The sequence below is a fragment of the Microtus pennsylvanicus genome, chromosome X, assembly GCF_037038515.1.
Source record: "Microtus pennsylvanicus isolate mMicPen1 chromosome X, mMicPen1.hap1, whole genome shotgun sequence".
Taxonomy (NCBI): domain Eukaryota; kingdom Metazoa; phylum Chordata; class Mammalia; order Rodentia; family Cricetidae; genus Microtus; species Microtus pennsylvanicus.
Window position 1 is genome coordinate 37,799,748 of NC_134601.1, and position 15,489 is coordinate 37,815,236.

Consider the following 15,489-nt stretch of genomic DNA (forward strand, 5'->3'; position numbering starts at 1 on the left):
ATTCACATCTTGATGTTCCTGATTTTCTTTACGTTTTTATTCTCCTAAATAATGTGAAATGATCTATGGTAGATGGTAGATTAAGTTGGCTGTTGTTATCTACAGTGTTTTATCTATGCTTGAATATTTGGCTCCTTCTAATTCCAATGAACAAAGTTGTTCTTTTGTTGAGAGTTTTGCTCATGTACTTACTAAATTTAATATCAATTTTTTTCATTGAATTATTTATTGACTGTGGTATATTGGCCTATGATCTAATTCAAATAAAGATCTGCCAGAAAAAAACATTATAATTAACTTTGCTAACAATTTATCCATATTCTTAAATTTTAAAATTGAAAGTATATTTGTATTTCTTAATTTGATATTGTTTCACTTTCTTGTTTTCATTAGGATATTAGCTGCAATGAAATTCAGGTCCTTCCCCAACAAATGGGAAAATTACATTCACTTAAAGAGCTAAATATAAGAAGAAATAATCTCCATGTTTTGCCAGATGGTAAGATATTCACTATTTCTACTTACTTGAGTAAAAGAGTAACCATACAATCTTTAACTTTAGTCTCATTTTTTAACAGAATTAGGAGATCTTCCCTTAGTGAAGTTGGATTTCTCCTGTAATAAAGTGACTGAAATTCCTGTTTGCTATAGGAAGCTACACCATTTACAAGTAATAATTTTGGATAACAATCCATTGCAAGTACCGCCAGCACAGGTTTGTAATAAGAATATGATGTTTCTTTCTTTTTAGTTTTATCATGATTTTATTTTTATTAAATTTAAATACAGTATCTTATGAGTCAATTTTATCTTTTACATAGGAGTATCTAGAGTTTTTCTATGAACTGACATTTGATATTTTTGTTTTGTTTTATGGTGGTCTCATATTTTTATGCTGGTCTCAAACTTTCTTTGTGGTGGATGGATATGAATTTTATTTAATTTTTTTATTTTTTGAGATATGGTTTCTCTGCGTTGTTCTGGATATCCTTGAACTCATTCTGTAGATAGGACTGTCCTACAACTCAGAGATCCACCTGCCTCTGCCTCCCAAATACTGGGATTAAATCTGTGTGTTAGCACTGCCCAACAAGATGGCTATGAATTTTGATCCTACTCCTGTCTCTACCTATCAAATAATGAACTTGGAAAACTGTGGCACCATGGCCTGCTAGAAACTTTTTTATTTTATTTTGATAATAGTTTCAGTGTAGGTTATAGACAAGCATTTGGAAAACCTAGAATCTCCCTTTCTCTGTGTGTATTTACAATTCTGACTGTGTTATTTTAAAAAGAAAGATTCTGAACTCTCTCAGGTATACATTTGCTTGGTACTTATTGAACTATTGGTATAATGGGTATTGAGATGTGGGTTGGAATTAGAGTTCCTCTAGGAAAATTTCATGATGGGCATTAAGATGGCCTGTCTGCAGGACCAAGAGTGCTTTGCCTGAGGAAAGATAGTTCACATAAAGAAGACTAGCTACATATCCTCTCCAGTATATTTTTGCTGCTGAGATAGAAGTATAACATATAAAAAGATACAAGTGGAAAACATTAATTTTGTATTTTAATATAATGAGTAATAAAGCCCCAAGGAATCTTCCACTAAAACAATAAAGAATAATCCAAGATATAAATTCAACAGATCACAGAGAATTCATAAAATGCAGACAGCAGGATTTTGAAAATTGTACTAACTCCAAGCTTTGGTCCCTGGCATGTGAAGAAGTGCCTTTTTTCTTTCAACAATGATATATTGCATTCATTACAAAGGGAATAAATATTTTACTTTTATATATTTATTGAGATTTAGAGAATTTTATATAATGTGTCTTGTTTATATTCACATTCACCCTCCACTCTTCCTCTTCATCCTCCATGATCCACTTACTCCCCATCATGTCTTCCTTTTTCCTTGCTTTTTATCAGAAGAAACTTGCTCCCAGCAGCTGTCTGGGTCTTCTGTCCCTTACACCCTCTTATTACCTTCTTCTGTGATGTTTCTGAGCCTTAAACATACCAGCTATGCTGCACATGTGTCTGTTAGGGCTAGACATCCAATGTTCAGATGATCTCTGCATTTTGACTAGTTGTGGCCTTCTTTTTTCCTTCTTTTTTATTGTAACTATTTTTATACAATATATTCTAGTGGTTCTTTTGCCCGCAACTCCCAGATCTTCCCCACCCCTTCACACACTCAAATCCACATCCTTTCTTGCTCTTCCTTATTAAAAAACAAACAGGCATCTAAAGAAATAATGAAATGTTAAAATAAAAATAAACAAACATGAACAGGTCCGAACAAGCAAGCAAACGGAAAAGAGTCAAAGAAAAAGCACAAGAAACACACATATATGTAGAGACTTGCATACACATACAGAAATATCCTATAAACACAAAATCAGAAACCATAATATATAAGCAAAGGACAACTTCTGGGTTATTGATCAGGGCTTGTGTCCACTTCCCTCTCAATGCTAAGACATCTGGCTTAGACATGTGCAGGGCCTGTGCATGCTGCCATATTCTCTGTGAGTTCATATGTGTACTGGTCCTGTCGTGTTTAGAAAGCCTTATTTCCTTGGTGTCCTCCATCACCTCCGGCTTTTATAATATTCTCCTCTCTTTCACAGGATTCCCTGCAGTTGTGGCTTTTTTTCTAAATGATCTCTATCAACTGCAAAAGGAAGCTTTCTAATGAGGGTGGGAGCTACATTTATTTGTGGGTATAAGGACAAATGTTGATTTGTAATGCAGTAGACATTATACTGATTTAGGTAACTTCTCCTCTACCTTCCATGGGCTCCTCAGTCATGGGAAATTGGCTAAGTTTACAGTGCCAAGCAAGAATTCCCTGCTATTGAGTGAGTCTTAAGCCATGTGAAGTGACTGTTGATTACTCCAAAGATATTAGTGCCATTATTGCACTTTTAAGAGTATTCTGCCATACTCTTCAATGTTATTGTTCATTGTGTTACAACTGTATAGGGCTATTGTTTGTTCTGATCTGTTGGTAGCTTGCATGTATGATTCCTTCTGAAACTACAATTGCTAGAGGTCACTGAGGAGGCTTCCAGTTCAGTTCTAGATGTATTCCTTCAAATCCTGTGTGTAAAGTATGTTCTGTCTTCAGCAATTGAATCTTACTTTCTCTTTCTGTAAGGCACTAAGAGCACTAACTATAGTATATATTGTTTGGGGGGTCCTTTTGATAGCCCTAATCAGAAATTTAAAAGGAAGTTTACCATGCCTGGCACGGGGTTTTTGTTAAATAGTCAAGACTTTGGGGGTGACCATTGTCTCCCCTATTTGTGTAACTTTAATTAACCCCCCACACTCTTACATATACTCCATAGTCCATGTAATATAAAAAAAAGTTTATTCACAAGAATCTGAGGAACTTGTTAAAATCTTACATTCTTTTCTAATGATGTATCTGTATGAAGCCAGATATTCTTTATATATTTCTACCAAAAAAACAGTGACAGCCTGAAAAAAAAATAGTGAGTGTCGTGGTCATCCCAGCACCTGATGGGGTGAGGCAGGAGGATCAGCAGTTCAAACATAGGGAGTTTGAGGCCAGCTTCAGTTATATGGAACTGTCTCAAGGATTTTCTTGAATAAGTCGTTTAATTCTGTGCATTGTTTTCTTTCTTTTTTGGTGGGGGGTTGAGGGCTACTATGCCTGACTCCAGAATCTATGCTCTTTAATTGCTATACTGTACTGTGTTTTGAAAAGACAGGGAAATAAGGGTAAATGAATTGATGGGGAATTCAACAAATGATGTTAGTCAAACTAGATAGCAACACGTAAAAGAAAAAAAAAACTAGATTCTCATCTCTTATCCTGCACAAAACATAACTTAAAATGGACCAATGATTTCAATGTCGGACCTTATACCCTGAAGTGCATAGGGGAAAAGGTAAGGAACATTCTTGGGCACATTTGTCACCATAAAGGTCTTTAGGAATGGGACTCTAATAATGCATGACACTAAAACTGATAATATATGGGACCTCATGAAATGAAATTTTTTTCTGTGTGGGAAAGGGCACCCATCACTTGAGTAGAGAGCTGTCATACAGAATGGGAAGAAAATCTTTCCAAGCCTTACCTCTATGAGAAGACCATCCTCTTAAAAACCAAACTTTAAAAGGACCCGAACTTCATGAAAATAGCCAAAGGAAATTGAGGCATGAAAGTAAACACAGAATTTTTAAAAGAAAAAATACAAATAGCTGACAAATAATTTAAGAAAGTTCAACATCCTCAACTATCACGGAAATGGAAAAATAAAACTACTTAAGATTTTATCTTATTGAAGTCAGAATGACTAAAGTAAAACAAAAGAAAACAAAGCCTCAACAACAAATGACCACGAATTCCAGTAAGGATGTGGACAAAGGAAAACATACATCCACTGTAGTGCGAGTACACAATGATGCAACCACTATGAAAATTGGTGTGGTGCTTCCTCACAAAAGCTAAATATAGATCTGCTATATGACTCAGCTATACCACTCCTGAACATATTCCCAAAGGACTTTGCATCCTACTATGGATACTTGGTGACCCATGTTCACCATTGCTTTAGTCAGGAAAGGAAAGCAGTCTAAATGTCCATCAAGCAATGAATGGACAATTCAAGTGTGATATACATACATAATGAAAATTCACCTATATTCTGATAAAAATGGTTGGAGCTGAAAATAATTATCCTTGCTGAGGTAGTCCAGATGCTGAAAAAGAAATGCCATGCATTTTCTCTCACATGTGAATGCTAGCATTGCATTTTTAATGTGCATGTTCTAATTGTAGTTCCCAAAGAAGTCAGGAAACTAGTAAGTGACCATAGGAAGATATTTTAAAGGGACGGGGATAGAAGATGGGCGGGATGAAAGAGCAAAGAAGAATCGTAGAATAAAGGTTAAATGGGGGTAAGGAATGGAAGGGTAGGTCTTTTCTCTAGTGTGTGTGTGTGTGTGTTGTCTTCTTTGTAAAACATCTGTTAGTTGTAGGAGTGTAGATTTATACGTGGGTCTTTTGTTGATCAACATGTCTGTTTCTATGCAAGTACAATGCTATTTTATCATTATAACTCTGTGCTGTAATTTGAAATCGGGGATGGTGATTGCCAGCACTGTTTTCATTGTTTTGGCCATCCTTGCTTTTTTGTTTTTGACATGACTACTTTTTAATAGTGCTTTATCTCTTTTTAAGAATTGTCTCTGTGTGTTTTTTATGTGTGTGTATTGTGTGTGCAGCCATTTGTGCATGCATGTGTGGGTCTGTGTTCATACCACAGTTCATGTGTGGAGCTCAGAGGACAATCTCACGAGTTAGTCCTTCCACCTTGTTTGTAAAAGGCTCACTTCTTCTGTCTCTGCATATACTAGGCTAGCTCCTTGCCAGGTTTAAGGGATTTTCTTGTCTCCATATTCTACCATGCTGTATGAGTGTTGGGATTAGAGACTTGTGCTACTCTATTTGGCTTTTTATGTGGATTTTAGGGATTCAGACTTAGGCCCTCATGTTTTTGTGGCAAGTGCTTTACTCAGCAAATCATCTCTTCAGCCAGCATCCCTTCTTCTGTGTTGTGTTTACCTCTTAACATTGGTTTTCTCTATGACCAGTAGAAATATTTTTTCAGGGTGTTTTCCTGGTTGAACTTCATTCTAGCTGGCTTGTGATTGTTATGGTTTTATTTTAGTTTTATTCATATTTTACATCATTTTTCTGGTCTTTGTGAAATTACATATATTATTTTTCTTTTCTCATTAATCCACTGAATGGTGTATTTGTTTTCTAATGTAGGTATCAATTATGACATATTTGTGAAGGATTATCAATATTTTATAGTATTTAGAAGTTTGTACATTTTAGTTTTAATAAGAAAATGTGAGTGAACTATAAAAAATAGGGGCTAGAGATCTGATGGCTCACCAGTTAAGGATAGTTTCTGCTCTTCTAGAGGACTCAGAAAAATTTTCAGTATTCCAGTATGTGAATACTTACTCCAGTTGTAGCATCTCCCAAAGCCTCTTCTGGATTCTATGGTCATCAGGCACACATGTGGCATATTTACATGCACACAGGCAAACACACATATACATAAAGCAAAAATAAATAAATCTTTTAAAAATTAAATGGTTTATAGGGGGATGAGGAATGTCTGTGCGACTGAGCTCCCAAGGCCCAAAAGAGGAGCAGAAGGAGGGAGAACATGAGCAAGAATGCCAGGACCGCTGTTGATGCACCCATCCACTGAGACAGTGGGGCTGACCACTGTGGGAGGGGGGCTTGTTTTGTTTCATGATGCTTTGCCTGGGCCCTATTTATTATCTTACAGATCTTTTATTAATATATAATGCTGTCCAATTTTGTTTGTATGGCTTTTCTGTGTGTGTGAATGAATGTGTGTATCTCAGTGTCTGTATGTGTTTTTGAGTATTTTCTTTGGCTCTTTTTTTGCTTATTTCTTTTGTTCTATTTAGGTTTGTTATTATTTTATTTTGTCTTATAATAAATAATTATTAATAATAATGATTAGATAGATAGATAGATAGATAGATAGATAGATAGATAGATAGATAGGGTGTGAATTTGGGTGGGTGTGGAAGTGAGGAGTATCTGGGAGAGTTAGCAGAGGGGAAAGCGTAATCAGAAGATATTGTGCAAAAAAACCCATCTTCAGTTAAAAAAAAGAAAATACCCTTATTCTTAACAAAGAAAAATAAAACATATACAGAATATTTTCTGATAAAATGATCATAGATTTTTGTTGTAATATGAGCAACGGGGCTGCGTCCCCGGCACCCCGGCTGCCTGGCTGGCTTATGCCCCGAAATAATTACACGGAAACTGTATTCATTTAAACACTGCTTGGCCCATTAGTTCCAGCCTCTTATTGGCTAGCTCTTACATATCAATCTAACCCATTTCTAATATCCCTGTAACACCACGAGGTGTCTTACCAGGGAAGATCTTAACCTGCGTCTGTGTCCGGTAGGAGAATCATGGCGACTCCTTGACTCAGTTTCTTTCTCCCAGCATTCTGTTCTGTTTACTCCTCCCACCTATGTTTTAACCTATCAGGGCCAAGCAGTTTCTTTATTGCTTAACCAAAGAAATCAACAGATTGATATATGACACTCCCACATCAGATTTTCTTAATTTTTACATACTAATTCCAATTCCCCCTCCTTCCCCCGCTCCCCCATCTTCTCTCCTCCTCCCCATCTGTTCCTCAGAGAGGGTAAGGGAGTAAATGAATTCTGTTGTATCACCACATTGAGGCAGGACCAAAGGCCCTCCCTCTCAAGTCTAGACTGAGCAAGGTTTCTCTTCATAGGAAGTGGGTTCCAAAAAGTCAGATCATTCATTAGGGATTGCTACTGATTCTGCTGCCAGAGGCCCCACAAACTGCCTATACCACCAGCTTTCAGGGGGACTAGATTGGTTTTATGTAGGTTTCCTGGTTGTCTGTCTGGAGTCAGTGAGCTCCCACAACTAACCACTCTGCATCTGCATCTCTGCATCTTCTTCCACTTGTGATTGAATGGAGAGATGGCTCAGCTGTTAAAGCCTTGGCTCACAACCATAAAAGATAAAAGATTTTTATTTGTTATCATTATTGTCACATTTTCCTTCCTTTCACCACACATATAATTCAGTAAAATATACAAACTACCAAGGTTGTGATATCTCAGCCTATTTTGAGATCATTTTAACATACAAATAACTTGATAGTGTTCTTTTATATTTGCAATTAAAAAGCAGAGAGATGGCTCAGCAGTTAAGTGCACTCTCTATTCTTGAAGGGGATCCGAGTTTGTTTCCCAGCACTCACATTGTCGTTTATAATCACCTGGAACTTCAATTCTAGGGAATCACATATCTTTTTTCTGGCCTCTGCCATATGGCAAGCACAATGTGTACATACATACAAGCAAAACACTCATACACATAAATAAATAAATATTTCTATTTGGAGTTATTACTAAATCTACTTCATTTTTTGGTTACAGATATGCTTAAAGGGTAAAGTACATATATTTAAGTACTTAAATATACAAGCATGTTGTAGAATGGATAAGAAACCAGATTCCCTGGATCTTCCATCACTGAGTAAAAGAATGCCTTCTCAGCCCCTCACAGACAGGTAACATAAACAGTCTTATTTCACCTGATGTTTTTCCTCTGTTAGAACTCTCTGGGGTATGCAGAATGAATCTAGTCTGATTACACTAGTGTTTCAAAAATGTATTTGGCTGACCATCATTGCTTATTGAATAATTTCTGGGATACAGAACTAAATGTGAGATTTTTCCCCAGATAGCATTATTTTAGCACAGAAAATGTATATGTTTGACAGTAAAGGTAAAAGCATTGATTTCCTGACTGTGACAACTGGTAGCTTAATCACTGCTTTAATACTTGTAACTAGCAGGTAGAATTTGACTTTGAGCTGAAGTTGATGCAAGCAGAAGATATTTTGGAGGTGCATTTCTTTCTTTTCCCAATGTTCTTTTCTTTTTCTGATGTTGAGTATTCAATCTAAACAAGCACTCTATCACTGACCTACAACCTCAGCCCTTTGTGTGTGTGTGTTCTTTTTCTTTTTGCAGTGCCGGGAGTTGAATGCAGAGCCTGTTGTATATTAGACCAGTGTTCCACCATTAAACTATAACTCTATCTCCAGGGCAAAAGAAACATATCATTGATATTCTTTGATTGTGCTGTCCTCTATAACATTTTGATATGGTAGATATGTTATTCTTTTTAATTCATAACTTCAAGATGTAAATTGGTCTGAAAGACTTTTGAAAATATAATTTTATCCAGAAATATGAAAAAAAACTTGGAATGGGGTAAGACTACAGAAAGGGAATCTCTGACCACCTAAATATTTAAAGGTTTGTCATTGATTTATATGATAAATTTTACATTGTTTTGGATGTGACTGTAGTAATATTGTTAAGAGTGAAGTCGTAAGTTCCCAAATAGGACTTTCTCACAATTATTTCTTCTCCTTTCATAAATTATTTGCATATTGTATTTATTTCCTAAAGTATATTTTGTTTGATAGTAGTAGCAGAATATCATTAAAATTCTATTAAAGTTAGAATTAATATCTAGGGTAATATCTACTAGTATGTTTTATTTTTTTTGCAAGTGAGGTTAGTAATGGTGTTCATTTTTTTCTCCAATCATTTTTGTTATACATAGCTGCTGAATGCCTACTCTTAGATTCAGGGCATATTTTGTTGAAAGCAGTACATGTTTGTTTTGGCAACTATTTGAACTCATAGTCTAGGTGGAACAAGAAACCATATAAATAAGTGTTCAGTCAACTTTGTACTGCTATAAAGAATACCTGAAACCATATAATTTTAAATAATGAAAATTTTTATGGCTCATAGTTTTGGAAACTGATTAAGTCCAAAATAGGCAGGGCACATTCAGTGAGGGCCCGATTATTGCACCACAGCATGTCAAAAGGTGACAGATTAAAAAAAAAAGAAAGTAAGAGATGTGAACAGGATGTCAGATTACTCCCGTAACAACTCTATTTCTCAGACAAAACTAACTCCTACAATAGAGGTTAATCTCTTCAAAGACTAAACTTTTTTTGACCCAAATTCCTACCAGACTTCACATGACAATGCATTTGTATTGGGAATTAAGTTTACAACACATTTAGATCATGACATTCACACCCACCCACACACCCCCACCCCCACACACACTCGCACACAGATGTATGCTCATGTACACACACAGAGAGAGTCACACATGATGGCTGGCATATGATGGTACATTTTACCATTTTTTTAAAAATTTTTCATGGTGCTTAAGCTACATGCAATCAGCAGAAACCATACTTCATTTTGGAATTTTCATCATTTCCAGGGATTTCAATATATAGTATGAGTATACCCTTGCTGATGGGCAGTGACAATGAGCTGAGGGTAAACACATATTACTCTACAGTGGACTCTGTGTTGCTAAAGCGTGATGTTCAAAATGCATGGTAAATGAATTTTTATTTGAAATATTTTTTAACTTACAATTAGTTTATTGGAACATTTTAACATGTATTAAAATTTGAAATTATGACACACACTTTGACAGACAAATATTTCTCATCATATTCCAAGACTTTGGTTAAGGAATATCTATTTGGGATGTTGAAGACTTTTAGCATTTTGTTTTTCTATTTTTGAGAAAAGTTCTCGCTGTGGAGTTCTGTCTGGCCTGGAATTCATTATATAGACCAGTACAGTCTGATACCTCTGAGGAGCCTCCCTGTCTATGTTTTCAGGTACAGGCTTGTGCCATCAGGCCTGCAACCAAGTATTATGGGGAGGTGGAGTTTCAAATAAACTAAGAAAATCCAGTTGTATGAACAGTGGGGATGGGGTAGGGAGAATGTCAGGAAGAATGTCAAGTGCTGGAGGCACATGCCTGTAACTCAAGAACTAAGGAGGTTGAAGCAGGAGGATGGAAACTTTCAGGTAAGCTTGGGCTACATCATAGCAAGTTTCAGGCAGCTAGGGTTAAGGTGATGACAACCTGTCTTACAAAAAAGAAAGAGGGAAATGACCCAGGTCCAGGAAGCTCTTGAGGAATTTTAACATAGTGCTAAAATCAAGGACTGTTCAGGCTTAGGTGAAATCTAGGGACCATATTTACATTAACATTTGCAAACTATATAGGTAAATTGCTCTTGTTTGCCTGCCTATAAAATAGAAAAACACCAACCATTTTTGTTAGAACTTTACATAAAGTTTATTTGACATTGTCTTTAAAACACTTAGCCCAGTACTTGCTACATACTAGGTAGTTATTGCACAGTGTGCAATAAATTCTTTGCTATCTGGGTGGCATAATTTGCAAGTTAAAAATTTATAAGGACAGCTCTAGTCTCACACAAAACAGTTCTATATTCAGCACTTTGCAGACAGAGTGTATGTGTGTGTTCCCTTTTCTTTTCTTTTTTTTAATTGAGAAAATGAGAAAAAAAAACAAGTTTCCATCTCCTCCCAGCCTCCCATTTCCCTCCCCCTCCTCCCATCCTTCTCCCCCTCCTCCCACCCTTCGCCCCCTCCCCCCACTCCTTTCTCCCTCCCTCTCCTTTTCTTAATTATGAAGTAAACTAGTGTTTGTTAGTCTTCACCCTGGAAGTGATAATGGAAAGAAGCAATTGTCTACAACAGAAGTGAATCTTTTCTCTTGTTGGGTGGTTTCCCACTTCATGGAGCTTTGAAATGGAGGCATTTGTACACATTCAACATTATACACATTATTTATACAACTAACACATTTTAACAGTCAACAAGAGAGAAATTGCGTGACGTTATAAAATGCCAAAAGTACTGAATAAATGTCTTTATCAAAATGATTTTCTGGCAGGGCAGTCCATTTTCCTCTCTTTCTGTTTTCAGTCTCTCGGGAGAAATAATCTTACCAACTACTAAGTTATGGAGAACATAAAATAAAAAAATACTGCTTAAATGTCATGAGTGAAATACATTGTAGAAAAATTTATGTTATTTCCTCCTTTAAGAATTTTGGAGATCAAAATTATGCATTTTGTGTAGCTTAGGGTGTTTTAACTCAAGTGTGCATTGTGGATTTAAGAGAAAATTCTAACTGCTTTGAGAATTTCTCTTTCTGTAGTATGGAAGATTTTTATCCAAATAAAAATCATGGCCCTGACTCTGGAATTGGAAGTGATAATGGAGAGAAGCGATTGTCTACAACAGAAGTGAGTCTCTTCTCTTGCTGATCCATGCTGCCCTGCTATTTCTTAGAGCGTCGAAAAAGAGGCACTTGACAATGTTGGCTTCTAAATATACATGAAACTTTAATTTTTGTTATATTTTCTGATTTCGAAAGGAGTGCCTATTAATTTTTAAAAGCAGTACATTCATCATAACATAGATTTTTGGTTGGAAATATAGAGATGGAAATCAGATGATTTGTAATTCCTGTTTAATTAAAGTAGCACAAACATTCGAAATGTGTTTCGAATGTCTCATTTATACAGTATGCTTGTTCATTTCAGCCATCAGATGATGATACAATCAGTCTTCACTCTCAAGTCTCAGAATCTAACAGAGAGCAAACGTCAAGAAATGACAGTCATCTAATAGGAAGCAAGCCTGATTCACAGAAAGGTACTTCATGTGATATCTGCTAGTTTTATTTCATGTATGCATGGCATATTAAAACTGAGATTTTTATTAAAATAGACTTTGAAAGTGTGCAGTATTTTATGATATATTTTATATTCACAGCTAAGCTTTTATCATGAGTATAAAGTATTAGAGCATTTATAATATTTCATAATATTAATCTGAACCTAGACCAGGAAGCATATGATTTTATTGATCCCAACACAGAAGATGTAGCAGTTCCTGAACAAGGAGATACACATATTGGATCATTTGTCTCTTTCCTTAAGGTAAACAAAACTGAACAAACATTAATAACATTCACTTCTTGCTGATCATACAGAAGTATATCATGCAATTTAAAATGATAACTTTGCTTTTTATAAGGGGAAAGAAAAGTGCTCTGAAAAATCTCAGAAAATTGAAGAACTGGGAAATGAAAAAAAGTAAGTATGCAAAAATTTTCAAAATGTTTCTTATGAATTCTTGGACCTGTCATTATGTATTCCTACTTGAGAGCACTTGAAAGAATTTGTTTCATATGCCATGTTTTCCCCCATGTCATGTGGAGATAGTTAACTTTCTAGTACTTCGAATTCCTTAATTAAATTCATAATTCTAATAGACATTTGGTCCCCCCTGCAGTAGAATACTAATCGTGTGCATTATTTGGTTACCAAAGAGGACTATGTCTTCATGAATATTATTTCATTTAAGTTCTTTAACAACCCTTTCATATAAATGTCATCAGCATCATTTTATCAATAAGGAAGCTGAGACTTAGAGTTCTGAATCTCTGCAAGTTGGGCTTTGTGACTCTTGATTTAACATACTTTGCATTTTGTAGCCTGGTTATGGAAATGGTGAGCTAGATATTTCCATATTTTATTACAGTAATTGAGATTTTTATCTTTTATTTATATTTCATTTCACAAAATGATGGAGTCAGTTATCGCTTTAGGTTCTTTATAGCTTCACTAATCAGGACCAGCACTGTGTGATTTTCCAAGTTTCTCATTTAATCTTGGCTAAAGTCCTGCTTTGGGCAAAATTGACTCTATATCTATCCATATGGGAGGTGCAATTCAGTGATTTTATATTACCTACTAAAAGGCTTTATATTATGTATATAAAGGCACATAGGTAATGCCTATTAGCATCTGAACTGAACTTTCTCCCAGTTCCCTTAGTTTTCTCTGCACATTGTGCTTCCTTCAAGTGACTTTATTGATAATTATGTTTAGTGCTAGGGATTGACTCAAGGTTTTATGCCTGCTAAATGCATATTTTCTAAACTACACACTTGAAACTTCATTTGGTAATTTATAAGCAATTTTTAATTTATACTTCTACTACCCAATGAGGTAGTACATTGCTTTGTCTTGTAGTCTTTTTTTTTAATGTGGAGGATTGACTGTAGAGCCTTCACCATGCTAGACAAGTGCTCTATCACTGAGCTATAGCCTAAGTCCTACTTTTTAAATTAATGAGTTTTTAGACAATTTCACAAATGTAAACAAGGCATGGTTGTCATTCTCATCCCCCTTCTCACTACAATCCCTGTTATCCCCACTTCCCACAGATCTTTCCTTCATGTTGTTCATGTCGTTTTATTTTGTTTTGGGGCCCACTCAGATTAACCAGGCCTGTCTGTGTCAACCATTGGTTTAAAAATAGCTGTTGGAGTTTCCTGGCTCAGCAGTGAATACACACCTCGACACAGTGGTTCACCCTCTCCCAATAGTTTAGAAGAAATGGGTAGAACTCCATGAGTTCCCCTTTTCCTTGACTTATTGTTAGTAGGTCCTGTCTTGTGTTGGCCCAAATCAAGCTAACTATGTGTTTTACAAAGTAACATTTGGAGTTTTATATTGTCTAGAGAAGTTGTTCCCAAATTGTGGGTCATGACCCCTTGGACAAATCTCTATCTCCAAAATTAGTCACATTTTGAAACATAACAATAGCAAAATTATAATTTTGAAGTAGCAGCAAAAATAATTTTATAAATGAAGGGGTCACAACAACATGATAAACTGTATTAAAATGTCACAGCATTAAGATGGCTGACAACCAATGATCCAGAAAGTGACATTTTACAGCCCTTCACCCAACATTTTGGCTCTTATTTTCCTCTGTATCTTCTATGATATTCTTTTTTTTGTTTTTTTTTTTTAGTTCTAATTTCTTTTTTTTCCTTTTTTATTACTTAAAAAATACCAATCCAAATTCCCACTCCCTCCGCTCCTTCCAGTCCCCTCCCTCTCACTCCACAGACCTTCCCCCTCCAACGCTAAGGGATTGCCATGTACCCCACCCTGTAGAAAGTCCAAGGCCCTCCCTACTATGTCTAAGTTGAACAAGGTTTATATCCAATGAGAATAGGATCCCATGAAGCCTGTATATGCAAGTAGAGATACATCCCAGTGTCACTAACAGTGGCCCCTCAGTCTGCCCCAGCTGTCCCCCTTCAGAGGGGTTTGATTGTTCCCATGCAAGTTCACTCCCAGTCCAGTTGGAGTTGGTGATCTACTGTTAGCTCAAGCAAACTGTCTCCTGATGACCCCTTCATGGTCTTGAATTCCTTGCTCATACTTTCACTCCCTCCACTCTTCAACTGGATCTTGAGAGTTCAGTTCAGTGCTCTGATGTGGTTCATTGCCTCTGTTCCCCATCTGTTGTTGAATGAAGGTTCTATGGTGATATTTAGGATAATCATCAGTCTGACTACAGGGTAAGGTCAGTTCAGACACCCTATCTTCTATTGCTTAGTGTCTCAGCTGGGTTTATCCCTGTGGGTTCTTGGGCATTTTTCTAGAGCCAGGTTTCTTGCTAACTCCATAATGACTCCCTCAATCAAGATATCTCTTTCCTTGCTCTCATATCTGTCCTTCCTCCTCTTGAAAATCCCATTCCCTCAAGTTCTCCTCAACCACCTTTTTCCCCCCACCCTCCACCCCTGCTCCCAAATAGAGCCTTAGAAGTGGTAATAAAAATGCCTTGTTTTTACCTACAGCGCTCTTTTTTACTTTGTATTTTGGATACGGTTTGCCATATTGCCAAGGTTAGCCTTGAACTCATTCTGTAGCCTGGAGCTGCCTTGAATTTGTGGTTGTCTAGCCTTAGGCTCCAGTGTAGCTGAGATTACAGGCCTGTGGCACCATTTTGCTATACTCTTCAGATTCCATTTTTCTATTAATTTCTTACTTCATCAAATGAGAATGCAATATTGTTATTGTCATTATTGTTATTTTGGTTCTTGTTATTGAATGAAGTGCTTTTAATACCAAATAGTTACAATTTCAAGAA

General features: G+C 36.1%; 1 protein-coding gene across 6 annotated transcripts in view; it reads left to right on the forward strand.

The window, feature by feature from the left end:
- Lrch2 (leucine rich repeats and calponin homology domain containing 2) overlaps window positions 1-15,489 on the forward strand; it is a 95,157-nt gene that overhangs the window by 37,588 nt on the left and 42,080 nt on the right. For all 6 annotated transcript variants that reach the window (XM_075957380.1, XM_075957381.1, XM_075957382.1 and 3 more), the window contains exons 4-10: window positions 394-499; window positions 579-715; window positions 8,032-8,165; window positions 11,687-11,774; window positions 12,075-12,186; window positions 12,376-12,473; window positions 12,571-12,629. In XM_075957380.1, the coding sequence (XP_075813495.1) occupies window positions 394-499; window positions 579-715; window positions 8,032-8,165; window positions 11,687-11,774; window positions 12,075-12,186; window positions 12,376-12,473; window positions 12,571-12,629 (734 nt within the window). The remainder of the gene's footprint in view (window positions 1-393; window positions 500-578; window positions 716-8,031; window positions 8,166-11,686; window positions 11,775-12,074; window positions 12,187-12,375; window positions 12,474-12,570; window positions 12,630-15,489) is intronic.